Here is a 15,606-nt window from a genome sequence, read left to right on the forward strand (position 1 = left end):
AGAGGCCTCAGAAGGAACCAACCCTGCCGACACCTTGATCAAGGACCTCCAGCCTCCAGACTGTGAAAAAAACATGTGATGTAAGCCACCCAGACCGTGGTACTTTGTCAGAGCAGCCCTAGCAAACTAACACAGTCCCTGCCCCACCCCTGATGGACAAGTGACAAAAAAGTGATCGCACGCAGGGCTGATGAGACCGAGGAGAAACAGGCCTGCGAGTCGGCAGCTGGCAGGAATGTTCGTTTGTACAGCGGGGCCAGAAGGGGCGAGTTGGTACCATCCACCTGAGACCCCCGAGCCCTCAGCTCAGCGGCTGCCTCCCCAGGCCCGTGCACTCAAGGAGGAAGGCAGACGTTTTCCTGAGGCACCAACAGTAACGGGAAAATGCTGGCGACAATCTAAACACCTGTCAACAGAGACCTTGGGCCATCTATGGATCGGTCCCCGAAACAAGCAGAAGGAATCGCCTTACAGACAGATTCGTAACAAACTCCAAGATGCATTCCTAAGTGGACAGAGTTCAGTGTAAAAGATGTGTAGACCAAGGATCAAAAACTACAGCCCCTGGGACTTCCCTGGTGCCGCAGTGGTTAAGAATCCGCCTTCCAATGCAGGGGATGCGGGTTCGATCCCTGCTCGGGGAACTAAGATGCCACATGCTGCGGGGCAACTAAGCCTGCGTGCTGCAACTGAGCCTGTGCGCTCTGGAGCCCGCATGCCGCAACAAGAGAGAAGCCCGTGCACCGCAATGAAAGATCCCATGTGCTGCAACTAAGACCCAGCGCAGCCAAATTAATTAAAGAAAACAAAAACAAAAAACTACAGCCCCTGGGCCAAACCTGAGGCCCCGCTTGTTTTTGTTGATAAAATTTTATTGGTGCACGGCCACGCCCATTGGTTTCCTCATCATCTACACGGCTTTCCTGAACTGAGAAGTTGCAAGAGACACTGTCTAGCCTGCAGAGTCAAAAATATTTACTCTGGTGTTTTATAGAAGAAGCTTGCTGCCTCCTGGTAAAGATAAAGCTGCCATTTGTGTAAAAAGGAAATAATAAATGTGTATTTGCTTACAAATGCCCAGGAGGGGCACCGGGCATGGTGGGTGTGTTGGGGGATGGACAGGGGGCTGGGGAAGAGGTGGGCCAGAGGCCACCATGTGGGGAGGGAACAGAGACCCAGGTACATGGAAGGGGCAGGAGGCCAAGACGGGGTAAGGGAGAGCCTGGCCGGGGCACCATCACTCCGTGTCCCCAGTTAAACAAGAGAGCTGTGGTTCCGGCCCAGGCAGGGGTCGCTTCGTAGAGGAAAACGGCCCCAGTCCCAAGTCCTGAGCACTATGTACCAGGCCCTGTAAGGTAGCTTTCTGTGCCCACCTCTGAGATGGGATCTATTTCACAGAGGGGGAAACTGAGGCTCAAACACATGCGTACCTGCCCGGGTCATACAACCAGGACACAGCAAGGCTGGGATTTGAACCCAGGCCGAGGTAAGCCTGGAGGAAGCTGGGTGTGGCCGGCATCTGCAGAACCCCCAAGCCGGGCTTGGACCTGTGGGGTCAGATGGGGTGGCTGGAGCCTGTCTGAGCTCGGTCCGCACCCAGTTTGTTCTTCCCGGCCGGAGGCCTGGACCACCTCATGAATGGTTCTGATTGGCTACTGATGACGTCACCGGAGGTTCGGGCCAAGACAACTGGGCCTCAATTCTTGGTGCTCAAAGCTGGCCCAGGCGTGCTGGGGGCTGGGTCTGCTGGCGTCCCTCTGTGCACCCGTTTCCTCTGTGTGTATGTGCACGGGTGCATGAGTGTGCATGCGTGCTCACCCATGTATGCATCCGCACCCCACGCGTGTCCACACATGAGCACTTCCTGGGTGCGTGCAGCCCCGCGAGGGGCCCCCATGAGTGCCTTTGGGCGGCAGCCAGCCAGGGTGGGGGAGGCCGCGGCTGCCTGACGTTACCGAGAGCTCCTAATTAAACAAAAATGTTCATCGAGTACCACATTGTGCCTGATTCCTCGGAGTTTAATTAAAACAACAGCGCGGGAGGTGTGAGCAGGGTCCACAATCACATGGCAGCGGAGGAAGGGAAGCTGGGGGTGCTGGGCCCGGCAGCCCAGACCTTCCCGCTCAGCCGCGGGGCGGGGGGGGGTAGGGTGGGGGGGTGGGGAGGGTGTCCCTGGGGCTCGGGGCGGGCGGGGGGGCCGAGGCGGGGGAGGCAGTGGGCACAGGCGTTCTGGGTCAAACGCTCTGGGCTGGGCGCCCAGCCCAAGCGCCACGTCTTTCTAGGCGGCCCGAGAACAGAGAGATGCCAAGGGTCTTGTTGGGGAAGGCGGGGAACGGAGATGTGTCTTTCCTAGACTCCCAGAGACTGGGCGGTTAATAGATTCACAGCGTGTCCTTTTAACTCTCTGAGCGCTTACAATGGAGGCTGGCACAGTAGGGGGGGGCGGGGCGGGAGGCGGGCTGTTCCTGAGAAAGGTCAGGGCAAAAATATCTGCTGGGAAGAGGCGGGACGGGCTGGGGCGGGCTGGGGCAGGCTGGGGCGGGTGGACCCCTCCCCCTCCCTCCTCCTCCCTCAATCCGCCAGCAGGATGGGCTCCAGGACACACACACAATGAAACTATGAGGCCTCTTGTTAAAAAATTACTAGGAATTTCCAGGCAGTAACGGCAGAGCCTTCTGAGGGCGGCAGAGCCTTCTGAGGGCGGTCGCACACCAGCCTCTGGGACCACGTGCCCCTGCAGCCAATGTGACAGCTCCTCCCAGAGCTCCAAGCTGACCGTGGCTCCACTGCCTGGGAGGACACTGGATGACTCCCAACCTGGGAGCCACATGTGGGGGCCACCTGCCCCCAATGGCTGGCAGTGGCTTGTATTTTTTTTTTTCCTTTTGGCCATGCCGCGCAGCATATGGGATCTTAGTTCCCTGACCAGGGACCCCACATCCCCTGCAGTGGAAGCGCAAAGTCTTAACCAGTGGACCACCAGGGAAGTTCCAAGTGGCTTCTACTTAGAGATCAGACAGGGTCAGGGTGCCCCTGTAGGCGACAGGCAGAATCCACCTACCCACCCACCCACCTGACAGCTGCAGTATGGCTGGTGGCAGCTGTCTTGTCACAACCAGAGTAACAACGACAATGATAATAATATCAGATCGGTAGAATCAACCAAATGCTTGTTCCCCTCGTGGCACCATGCTGGTCCCCCACTTGTATCTGGTTCTGAAACAATCCCTTGTGGTGAACATCATTATTATCCCACTTTGGAGGTGAGGACACTGCAGCTCAGAGAGGTTCATTAACTTGCCCAAGGTCACAAAGCTACAGAGGAGGCAGTGCCAGGACGCGAACTCAAGTTGCAGGCCCCTGGGTTAAAACCACCTGGCAAGGGAGAAGGCAGCAGGGAGCAGCCGGGGTCGGGGGCAGGCGGGTTTGTGGTGAGACTGTCTGAATGATGCTGTTTTACAATAAGGAAGCCATTTCCTGGTCCCTAGTCCACCTGAATGAGGCCAGCAAGAAGTCCACAGGAAGGATCTGTGTGAATCTATGAAGAGGTGATATTTAGCTGTTTCTGCCTAGCCAGCCTCTATTCCTCCTTTGTTTCTTTAGGGGAACCACCCCTTACTGACCCCGTCTACTTGACTCCAGGGAAGACTCTGCCCATCAGAGTACTTGTTCCTCCAGACACATTGACCAACTCAGGGATGGTCATCTGACCCAAGCTGGGCCAACGAACAGCAGCAGTCCTGGGTCATTTAGTCCAGGGGGCCCCGGAGCCTGGGGCTAATGGGGGAAATCTCACTAAGGATACAGTTGATAGGGAAGAAAACAAACCCAGAGGCAGAAAGTGAACTCTGAGAACATCATATGAGCTCCTGGATCCAGCTAAACCTGAAGCTAGTCTACTCCACAGATATTTTAATTACATGAACCAATGAATTCTCAGTTTGAGTTGGATCTGCCTCTTGTAATCAGAAGAGCATGATTAAGATGACAAATGGAGATGATTCTAGTCCCTTAACACTCTTCTTTTCGGCAAAGACTCAGTAAATTCCTACCCGAAGACTCTAGGCCCCAGTTGTATTACAGGCTAAAAAAAGGAGATCAAGGTCCCCCCAAAGAGAACATCCAAAGCAAGACTTTCACGAATCCCTTTGGTATTTGTCCCCAGAGTCCAGGCCCCAGGTACTCCCCGACCCACCCTGGGGAGCCCAATACCTCGGAGGACAGTGAGCTTGGCATGGACGGTGATCTCCCCGACTGAGTTTTGGGCCACACACTCGTACACGTTCTCATCCCGGGGTGTCCGGAGTGGCTGGATCCTCAGCACGGCCCCTGCACTCCCATCAAACTCAATCGTCTGCCATAGGTAGGAGACAAAGGTCAGGGTGAGGCTGGGGTCCCAGGCGTGAACAGGAGAGGAGCTGGGGGCTGTACACACATGTGTGTATACATCCATGTAAAGATGCTGGAGGCAGAAAACGGTCTGTACAAGTAAAGGGTATTGTGCATAAGTGGGTGTGTGACACTCGCATGTAAGTCTGGTGACAGGCATGTGAAGGCATGCTGGATGTGGAAATGTGTGTGTCTGACCATGTACTTGTGCACAGAGTTGTGAATTCCCTTCTGTGTGCAGTGGTGAGATAAGATTCAGATAGGGCAGGGAGTTGCTTGAGGCCACACAGCACAAAGGTGGCAGAACAAGCGAGCCTGAAGGGCCCTCATGGGGCACATGGTGGGGGGGTGCATGTGGCAGAGAGTGGGTGGGAGAAGAGAAGGGACCTGTCTGGAGAGGGTGCCTGCCCTGACTGCCCGTGCTCCATCTGGGGAACGTTTCTGGGACGGCTTCTGTGGCTGAGCTGCCGTGGCCCGTCCAGGGGTGGGGCTGGCCCTCAGCTGTCTCCCCTCCCCTCCCCCCTCCCCGACTCACCTCAAAGCGCTGCGAATTGACCTTCTTGCCCTTCTTGTTCCAGGTCACGCGTGGCTTGGGATCTCCCGTGGCCTGACACACAAAGGAGGCCACGCCCCCTGACACGCCAATCTGGTCCTTGGGTTCTCTGATGAACCTGGGGGGCTCTGGGGAGAGAACAGGAAGCGGAGGGGCTCTGGTGGGCCCGGGCATGTGACGAGGACCCTATGGGGCCAGGTAAACATGTCCTCCAGCCTCTGTCCAGCCAGAGGTACCATGTGGGCCCAACAGGAAGGCTTGAGAGAAGAAGAAATGATACCACTGCCCCCTGTGGGTACCCCGGGCCCTGCCCAGCACCTCCACCCCCCCACCCGGATACAACAGCCACACATACTCACATGAGGACACACCTCACGTGGGCACACCTGCTCAGACCCAGTGCCACAGGGGAAGGTGAGAGGGGATACCCCTGAGACTTTGGGGTCCCTAAATTCAGCCCCTGAAGGCCCTCAGTAGTGACCAGCCAAACTATGGAGGGTCCTTGATCTTAAAAAGACTTGAGAGGAGAGAACTTGGTCTAATCCCCTGATGGGACATGTGGGGAGACTGAGGCATCAAACAGGGAAGCAGAGGGGTGACCAAGGGACGTGAGGTCAGAGCCAGACCAGAGATCGAACCCAGGGCTCCAGCCTCTTCATCCGTGGGAGATGTCCTAACACAAGGCGTCAGAGCTGGAGGCCAGAGCTCAAAATGGGTGATTGGATGCTGCCAACCACTAGAGCAAGTGCTTATTGAGCGCCTACTGTATGTGGATGGTGTACACTCAGCAACATCACATCCTTCTGACAGTGCTGGAGGACAGAGCCACCATGATCCTCATTTCACACTCGAGAAAACCAAGGCACAGACCAGGCAAGGCACTTGCTTCGACACAGCCAGCCAGTGGCTGAGCGGGGATTTGAACCGGGCTGGTCCTGTGCCCCCGTCCTTTGCCCCTCATGATGATCTGATGTGCTAAGTCTCCCCAGGAAAGTCTCAAATGGGAGCTACTATGTCTTTGATGCCGACACAGCCTCAACTCTGCACCTCGGACAGGCTACAGTACCTGAGAGTTCATTAACATTGTCCTCTTTTTTTTATTGACTTTTCACAGTAACCTATGAATCACCCAAAGGGATACTGGATTTCCATCCACAGTAATGCTACAATGTATCCCATAAAATGAATTCAGTTACTTCTGAGAGTTTTACCAACAGACCCAAGGGCTGCAACATACTTACAAGGTCCCGAGGGAAACAACCTACATATCCAACAAAACAACAAAAGGGGATGATTAAATGAACACTGGGCCACCCACTAAGTAGAATACTATGCAGCTGTAAAAAGGGACAAGGATGCTTTTGTAATGAACTACTAGGACAGGAACAGCAAAATACACTATGAAATGGACAAAAAGTGAGGGATAAAAAGTATAGTAAATGCTCCTGTTTGTGTGATGAGAAAAATAAAAATGGGGAAAGTGTATGTGTGTGTGCGCACGCGCGCATGCACAGAAACAACAGCTGCCTCTGGGAGGAGAAAGCAGGTGGCTGGACACGGGAAAGAAGGTTTCATACCCTGATAACTTTTTTACATTTAGAACTATTTGAAGATAAATTGAAATTATTATTTTTGTAAGGTTTGAATAGAAAGGTGAGCCAATTAAAGAAATATATTAAGTAAGTAAAAGTTTGGGGCCTGAGGAGAGGCAGAGAGAGGATGAACAACTCAAGCTTGAGCAATGCCAGGCCTCTGAGCACTGAGCCACTCAGGTTCACCTAGAAAGTTCTGGCTGCTCAGAAGTGCCGAGAAGTTCAAGGAGGCCTCAGGTTCCAAGTCTGGGTGCCACAGAGCCCAATTTCTCCCATCTGTGACTCAGGCTGGGCTTTGAACAAAATAGAGTCCCCGTCTCAGTGGCTTGACTGGCCTCACCTCCCTCATTCCAGGCTGTGCTCCCGTTGATATGACCATATAAGTCTACACTGGCCACCTCTCTGGAAAATCAGTAGATCCACTGCATGCAGGCATCAGTGGGCTCACTCAAATCCTGTGTATCTTGCTGGGGAAGTGATTGTTAATTCCACTGTACAGATGGGATTGTACAGATTCAGGGAGGTTAATGAGCTTGCATGAGGTCACACAGCTCAGAAATGACAGCACCAGGGTTTGATCCTGGGTCTATTGTCCCCAGGCCCACGTCTTCTGTTCCTCTCACCTCCAGGCCCCGAGCCTGATTTTTGATGTTTTTGCTCCACGCTGAGCCCTGGGTTGGGCCTGCCTCTCTGGCTCTGCCTGCCTGGGTTGCCCCTCCTACAGGAATGGTGACTGGGGCCATATGGGTCCCCAGTCAAGGTCATGGGGGGAAGTCTCTGTGGTCAGGTCAGGAATCTCGCTTCTGGGAAAAATCCTCCCTGGGGAGCCACTGGAAGGAAGGGAAGAAGCGGGCTGCAGGGAGTGAGACGCATCCAGCTGCCTTTTTATGACTCGGAGCTGGGAAGACACCCCGAGCACCTTCCAATCCGGGAAACGAGACACGATGGGAGCCCGTGCTGTCCCTCCTCCTCTCTTCATCTGGCGGCTTCAACCTCAGCTCAGCCAGCACCTCCCCCAGGGAGCCTTCTTGGACTGCCACTGGCCGGGTCAGGACGCCCTCTGTCCCCATCCTTCCATGGGTGCCTCCTTCCATCACAGCCCCGATCACACTGGGTTGAAATACTTGGTTATGTGCCACCTGGCAGGGTGGGCATGAAACAGACCCCACTCCTTGGGATCCCACCACACCACTTCTCTGTGCCCAGTGACCCTTGAAAAACTGGGGCTTTGAACCTTGATGCTTGCCTAATGCTGGGCCCAATGAAGCTGCCCACTCGCTCCCTGGCGCCCCCTCGCTGCAGGGCAGACGCCTCTCAGCTTACCTCCAGGCGGCTCTGGGATCCCAGCCAGCCCGGAAGAGCTTTCTCCGCCTGTTGCATCCCCCATTAGAATATTTCTTGCAGACGCTTAGATTCTCTCATTTGGACAAACCCTCCCGTCCTCTTCTTGACAAAGGGGCCCCAGACATAAGAAAGACACACTGGGGTATGGCCGCAGCCTGTGGCAAGCAAGCGCTCCTTTTGTGCTGGGCCTGTTCTCACACTCAGCTCTATTCTGAGGCTCAGAAAGGGTGAGCCACTGGCCCCCAGTCACCCAGCTTGTGATGGGCAAGAGCTAAGATTCCAACCTGGGCCTATTGGGCTCCCAAAGCCCTGCAAATAGTACACTTGATATACAGGGTTGTGGGTCTTCAGTGATGGAGAGCACCCTGGGTGTTCCTGTTTCTTAGATGAAGAGACCGAGGTTCAGAGTGGCGATGCCAACAGCGCAGAGCCTGGGAAGGGCTTAGCCTGATTTCTGTTTTTCCATTTCAGATTTTGCAGAGAAAAATCTGGTGTCAGAGCTGGAGACCCACCCACCAGTACCCTCCAACCCAGCCTGGGCTGGCCGCACAGCACCCCGGGAAGGCCCCACAGGACCAGAAGCTGTTTTTAGGGCAGAAATCACTCTTCTTGGTGCTGGATGGTGGACACATCAGCTGCCTGCCCGGGCTCTCTACCACCTGACAGTTCCCACCTGAATGGTTTCCTGAGGACCTGGGCTACTCCTTGAAGCTGGCAGTGCCAATCACAGTGCCCACAGCCCCTCTGCTGGCCCCCAGATGACAGGGTTCCTGCTAAACAGACCACCTCCTGGGGTCAAGATGCCCCAGCTTTGGAGACGGAGACCTGGGTTTGAGTCTAGGCCACTACCAACACCTAAAGGGATACAGTAGTAACAATTCCAGGGGAATTCCCTGGCGGTCCAGTGGTTAGGACTCCGCACTTCCACTGCAGGGGGCACAGGTTCGATCCCTGGTCAGGGAACTAAGATCCCACTACACTCAGTGTGGCCAAACAAAAAAAGAATTCCAGGGCTCACTGAGGGAGCATCCACAGATTTGGCCCTGGCTACATGCCCCGTGCTGATAGCCTGGGTCACACTCCCTCATGGTTCACCTGGACCACTGCAGTCTCCTCTGCCCTGGCATCCCCCCATCCTGTCCTCCCTCAGCAGCCAGAGGGCACCTGTGAGCACCTCAGTCAGGACCTGCCCCTCCTCTGCCCACAGCCCTCCAGGGCTCCCACCTCCCTGGGGTACAAGCCACGTCCTCTCTGCTGCCCACAAGGCCCTGCACAACCTGCCTCATCCCCTCCCTGCCCTCCCCTCCTCCTTCTCTCCCCCTCGTTCACTATGCTCCAGACACACGGGTCTCCTCACTGTTCCTCCAACACACCAGGCACAGTTCTGCCCCAGGACCTTTGCACAGGCTATGCCTTCTGCCCAGGACACCTTCCCCCTAGACATGCATGGAGTGCACTCCTCAGCTCCTTTACGTTTCTGCTCAGATGTCATCTCCTTCCCTGATGCCCTCCCACCCATTTAAAATGCAGCCCCTAAACCTCCACTCACGCGCTCATCTCCTTTCCTGTTTATCTTGCTCCTGGGCACGTCCACCATCCAGCACACTCGGTGTCTCACCCTCAAGATTATCAGCTCCAAAAGGGGGTGGGATATCTGTTCTGTCTCCCAGGTCTAAACCTGTGCCTGGCGCACAGTAGGTGCTTATGAAAAACCCACTGAATGAGAGCACAGCCCCACCCATGGTCACACGATAGAGCAAGGATCCGAACTCAGGACAGGATAGCCTCCAAACTCTGTGATCTCTACCCCCTCCTCACAATGGCCACTTCGCAGCCTCAGTTTCCTCACCTGTCAATGGGAATGATCTCAGCATCCTGCCCAAGGCTGGTTAATTATCACTGGAGCAAGATGTCAAAGTCGTAAATATATGATTTATTCCACTAGTGTAAGTTAAATCAGTGGTTGTCACGTGGGGGTGCCATCGAGGGGATGGGGCCAGGGATGCTACTCCGCACCCCACAGTGCTCAGGACGGCCCTCCACTCCCCGAGAATGCTCTGGCCCCGACCTCAGCAGTGCCGAGGGCAGGGGAAACCCTGCGTTAAGTGAATGAATGAAAAACTAAAAATACTCAGCCCTCGGCCCACTGTTCCCACTGCAAGGAATAGAGCACAGAAGACACAGGCCCTGGGAGGTGATCAGATGGATCACAGCCCAGGCACGCCTGGCTGTGTGGGGTGATGGGTAGCAACCCGGGCTCTGGCGCCAGGCAGACTGGCCGATTCCTGGCTGTAAAACATAACCTCACTGTGCCTCAGTTTCCCCATCTGTACAATTGGGATGGGGAGAATAGCCTCCATCTCATCAGGTGGTGGTGGCTGATCTGAATGTGTTAGGCATTTACTACAAAATAATATAAAAACTAGAAAAAGCATGGATGGATGAGGCAGGTGTGTATGTCTCTGGTGTTCTCAGCCAGGAGCAATAATTATCATGCTCATGGTAACCCGGGATTGTGGACCTACTGTGTGCAAGCAGCATGCAGGGGCTTATCGTGTGTCCTTGTCCCAGGAATGCTGGGAGATGGATGATGCTGAGTTTCATTCTGTCAAGGTAGAAATGGCCGCTGAGCGAGACTGAATCGCTAGCCCAAGGTCACACAGCAGGTTAGCAGCGAAGTCAGGATTCACACCCAGCCTAACAGCAGATCCCAGTTTCCTTCCCTACTGACCTGGCCCTTTGTGTTCCCATCAGCCTAATGACACCTCCTCTAGGCCCCTCGTGGTGGGACAGACCGTGGCATTAGGACTAGGACTGACTCTCATCCTCTCCATGTTACTGCCAGAAGCACAGCCTTGCCCATCCCCAAACTACACCAACCTCTTTCTTCACCTCCAGGCCTTTCTGTGTGCTAACACCTTTGCCAGTAATGCCCTTTCTATTGGCAAACTCCTATACACCCACAAAACCCCAGCTCCAATGCCCTCTCTCCCAAGAAGCCTCCCCTGGCTCCACCTGGGAAGGTTTGATTGCCTCTGTGTCTACGAACTGGGTGCTGGTATTTCTACCTGTGGCAAGGGAAGGAAAACTCTGTGGCTACCTCAGGAGTGACTTCAAGTAAGCCCCAGTCCCCTCTGAGCTTTGGTTTCTCTCATGGAAAAATGGGGATGGTAATGAAACAAGCATGCTGGGTTCTGTGAGGTGGAGGGAGATGAAGCAGGTAAAGCCTGCATTTAGCACTGGGCTTGGTGCAGATTCAACGCTGGGCAAACAGACACTGTCATCACTGTCACTATGACTGCTTTTTCATACCGTTCTTGTTATTCACCTCTGCACCTCTCAGGACCCAGTGCACAGCAAGCATTCTACTCGGCCTCGTTCACAGAGCACAGAGGCTCTGCACGGCAAAACCAGCGCCCTCCCCCACGCCGGGGGGACGACGACACGTGTTCACACGTGCACATGCAAACTCAAGACGCCCACACTTACCTTCTGTGGCACAGCCTCCTACCAGCAGGACCACGAGTAGGCCCATGGGACCAACCACAGATGCCACACCATGGCCCCAGGCAGGCGCCATGCTCGGCCGTGACCTGCAACCTCCAACCTCCGGCCCTGGAGGGGGGATGCCCCCCCCCCACGGTCCCTCACAGAGAGGCCTCAAGCCAAGCGTCAGTTGGGGCAGCGTCTGCAGAGACAAAAAGAGGGGCCGTGAGAGGGGAGCAGGGGAATCCAGGGGGCCTTCATGGGGGAGGCAGCAGGAGGATCACAGAGGGGCAGACGGGAGTCACAGGATGCGAGGGTGAGGGTTACAGGACAATGGGGGAGGGTCAGGGGGTGACGATGGGGCAGAAAGGAAGCGCTGAGCCCCCACGACGAACTGAATGTTGTGCCCCCCAAAATTATTATGTTGAAACCTAACCCTCAGTGTGATGGTCTTAGGGGACTTTGGGAGGTGATTAGGTCATGTGGTGGAGCCCTTGTGAATGGGATTAGTGCCCTTATAAAGAGACCCAGGGAACTCCCTCGCTCCCCGCCACCATGTGAGGACATAGCAAGGTCGTCTGTGAATCAGGAAGCAGGTTCTCACCAGACACCAATTCTGCTACCGCCTTGATCTTGGACTTCTGGCCTCCAGAACCGTGACAGATGTGTGTTGTTTATAAGCCACCCAGTCTATGGCATTCTGTTATAGCAGCCAGAACAGACTGAGACAGCCCCTACCCCTGGCTGAGCCCCCGACCCCAGGCTGAGCCCCAAACCAGGACTGAGCACCCCCTCTAGAAAGCACTCTGAACATCTAATTTCTCCCCCCTCGCAGGCTGGGCCACCCACCCAAAGGAAGAGGCTCCAGCTAACACTTCTGACTGTCCCTACAAATCTGCCCATTCGGCCACCAGACGGACCTTCCCCCCAAACACACCTGCCCGTCCCTGCCCTGCTCTAACACCTCCCATGGCTCCCGTAAGCCCCAGAGGAAGCTGCTCCTGCTGGTGTCATCCCCTCTCTCATGGGAGGTGCAGCTACACAGTCCCAGCTCAGTCCCACCCTGCTGTGCTCTCTGCTGGAAATGCTGTCCCCACACTACCGCATGACAGGTCTCAACTCCACAGTCACTTCCTCTGGAAGCCCTCCCTGCCCCTGGCAGGTCAGCCCCCGCCCCCAATTCCACATCCCACGGCTTCAGAAATGACGGAGATCATCCTTCACAGCATTTACCCCAGTCTGCAAATCAAGTGAGAATATTCATCACCCAGCATCTGTTTCTCCGGTGAGAATCCAAACTCCTCTAGGGCAGAAGGGTCCTTCTCAGGGGCCAAACCCTAGGACGGCCCCCTCTCCACTTTGGCCAGGGCCAGGGTGGAAGAGGGGGCAGGAGGAGGCCCAAGGATGAGGCCCTCGTGGCCGGGTCAACCTTATACACCCACCTCAGGCCATGCCCCAGGCGGGTCCGCACTATGGCTACGGGGACGGGTGCCACGTAATCATGGGGCAGCCCCTGTGATTCTGGCTCCCAAAATATCCAGCTGTGGTCACTACGCCCAGCCCCAGAGTGGCCCCAGGGGAAGGCTGGGCTGGTGGTGGCCGAGTCATGGCCCAGGGTGGAGAGTGGAGAAGGTGGGATGAGGAGGGTGGGGATAGGGGCACTCAACGGGCACACAGTCAGACCACGGACAGTCAGACCAGACAGAAAAGGAGGATGCTTGCACATAGGCCAGCCACAGACAGACCCAGACACACGGTCAGACCACAGACAGACAAGGAGACCAGACACAGTCACAGATGTATTTGTACAGTCAGGCAACAGAGATGGGTCCACATGTGTAGTCAGGCCAATAAAACTGACACACAGACCACAAACATGGACAGGCACAAAATCAGACCCCAGACACACAGAATCAGACAAGATACACACAAAGGGTCACAATGGGGCAGATAATACATATACACAGTCAGACCACAAGCAGTCAGGTCAGAGACACACAGGTACATGCCAAGACCACAGACACACAGCCAGATGAGATATACACACAGGGTCACGGTCAGGCAGGCAATACACATACACGGTTGGGCTACAGGCAAGCATGAACACAGAGGCACGTCGGAGCTCCACAGGGCGTGGCAGGTAAAAACACAGAGCTCACAGACTCGGATGCGGGCACACAGTGGGGCTACAGAGATGGGCAGTCAGCAGAGCAAACTTGCACCCAGCCAGACAATATGCACACTGACACGTAACGTCAGATCCCCCTCATCCACATGCATGTGCATAGACAGGCAGGCGCACAGTCAGACCACAGATACACACTGGGACCCAACCACGGGCCCTTTAAGAGTACAAGTGGCTGATGAGGACGGTGAAGGTCCCAGCTGGGGAAATGGCCCATGGCCAGCTGGGGCCAGGGTGGCCACAGCAGCTGGTCCCGCCCACAGATGCACATCAGCTTGGCCACATCTGGGGAGGGGGCTCAGCTCTGGCCCAGACCACTTGGATTGGCTGCCCAGGCCCGCAAAGAGCATCTGGGGCAACTGAGGTAGAATTTTAACACGGAGGGGCTCAAACCCACCACCCTGGGGCGGCGGGGTGTGTGTGACCTCCCTGCTCTAGTCTCCTCACCTCCGATGCCAGCTGGCATGGGCAGGGGTCACCTGCATGAAGGGCCCTGGCCATAATGCCTCCCCCACCCCCTATGCCCCACTGGAGCCAGGGACAGCTGCCTTCTAAAAAGGAGGCCCCTAATTACCCCTGGCTCCTGCAGCCCCGCCTTCCCAATTACTGGGCAGGATAGGGCCGATCCAGGCACAGGCGGGGCCCAGCCATCAGCTCCCAACTCCCCCAAAGAGGTCATTCCAGCCTGCTGGGCCGGGGGAGTACACGACACTGGGGGCTTTCAAGGCCTGGAGCAGGAATGGGGGTGGGACAAATTCAGGGTGGAAAGGATCAGACAGAATACAGAAGGTTAAAAGTTCCAGGGTTGGGACTTCCCTATCGGTCCAGTGGTTAAGACTCTGCGTTTCCAATGCAGGGAGCGTGGGCTCGATCCCTGGTCAGGGAACTAAGTAAGATCCCACATGCCGTGAGGTACAGCCAAAAAAAAAAAAGTTCCTGGGTCTCTTAGGCCCCCATTCTTCCTGGAAGAACTTGCCATGGCAAAGCCCCAGACCCTCCCACCTCTTCCGGCTTCCTGCAAGACCAGGGGTAGGCTCCCCTGCAAGGGGTTGGGGGAGAATATAAGCAAATTCTGTCAGCTCTGTCTCCAAAACCTAGGCTGAGACTGTCTACTTCTTACCCCTTCTTCTGCCTCTACCTGGTCCAGCCCCCTCATTGCTCACCTGGACCAATGGAGTCATCTCCTGCCATGCCACCCCCCATCCCGTCTGTCTTCCCCTCAGCGCCAGAGGGCACCTATTAGCACCCGAGTCAGGTCCCATCCCTCCTCCTTTGGTGGTAAAAGTCCAAGCCCTCCCTGATGCCCACAAGGCCTTGCACGGCCTGCCCCGTGCCCTCCCTGCCCTCCCCTCCTCCCTCTCTCCCCCTCGCTCACTCTGCTCCAGCCAATGGGTCTTCTGGCTGTTCCTCCCACATGCCAGGCACGGTCCTACCCCAGGGCCTTTGCATGGGTTGGAACCCTCTGCCTGGACCTCTCTGCCTCCAGATTTAATGTTAATATTTATGACTTGACTGAGAATTAAAGGATGAATGGGAATGGGGGTGGGTGTCTCCACAGAAGGAACAGCGTGAAGGACAAGAAGCAATACTGAGCGGTCCTAGCAGGGAGATGGGGAGAGATTAGGGCAGAGCGGTGGCCACACACTGAACCCACAGAGCAAGGAACCCTAGGCAGCTCTGAGCAGGAGGGGATGTGGCTAGGTTGGCACCACACCAAGCCTCCTCTCTGACGGGTCTTGCAGTAAAGCAACCTGAGCCATCAGCCTCCCCACTGCTGAGAAAGGGAAACTGAGGTAGGTGCCTCAGAGCTGCACGACGTGGCAACTCCCAAGTTCTTGGAGGATGAACGTGGCCATTAAGAAGGGAACAGCCACCGATGGGAGTCACAGGAAATAACTTGGGTGGGAAATGAGGCTGGGCAGGGAATGGGGAGGAGGGAAGGGAGTGGCCTCGGGACCTGGAACCCAGGGCCCCGGAAGGGTCCCTGCCCACCTCTGTGCCAGGCGCAGAGCTGCCCACCATCTGTTCCCAGCAGCCGGGCAGACGTGGGTGCCCGT

General features: G+C 55.8%; 1 protein-coding gene across 7 annotated transcripts in view; it reads right to left on the bottom strand.

Moving 5' to 3' along the window:
* PTPRS (protein tyrosine phosphatase receptor type S) overlaps positions 1-15,606 on the bottom strand; it is a 103,031-nt gene that overhangs the window by 52,649 nt on the left and 34,776 nt on the right. For all 7 annotated transcript variants that reach the window (XM_082621822.1, XM_082621821.1, XM_082621820.1 and 4 more), the window contains exons 2-4: positions 11,368-11,566; positions 4,925-5,070; positions 4,213-4,354 (exon numbers count right to left, since the gene is read on the bottom strand). In XM_082621822.1, coding sequence (XP_082477948.1) covers positions 4,213-4,354; positions 4,925-5,070; positions 11,368-11,458 — 379 coding nt within the window. In that variant the 5' untranslated portion in view covers positions 11,459-11,566. The remainder of the gene's footprint in view (positions 1-4,212; positions 4,355-4,924; positions 5,071-11,367; positions 11,567-15,606) is intronic.

The sequence above is a fragment of the Mesoplodon mirus genome (genome assembly GCF_964341445.2).
Source record: "Mesoplodon mirus genome assembly, chromosome: 5".
Classification (NCBI taxonomy): Eukaryota; Metazoa; Chordata; class Mammalia; order Artiodactyla; family Ziphiidae; genus Mesoplodon; species Mesoplodon mirus.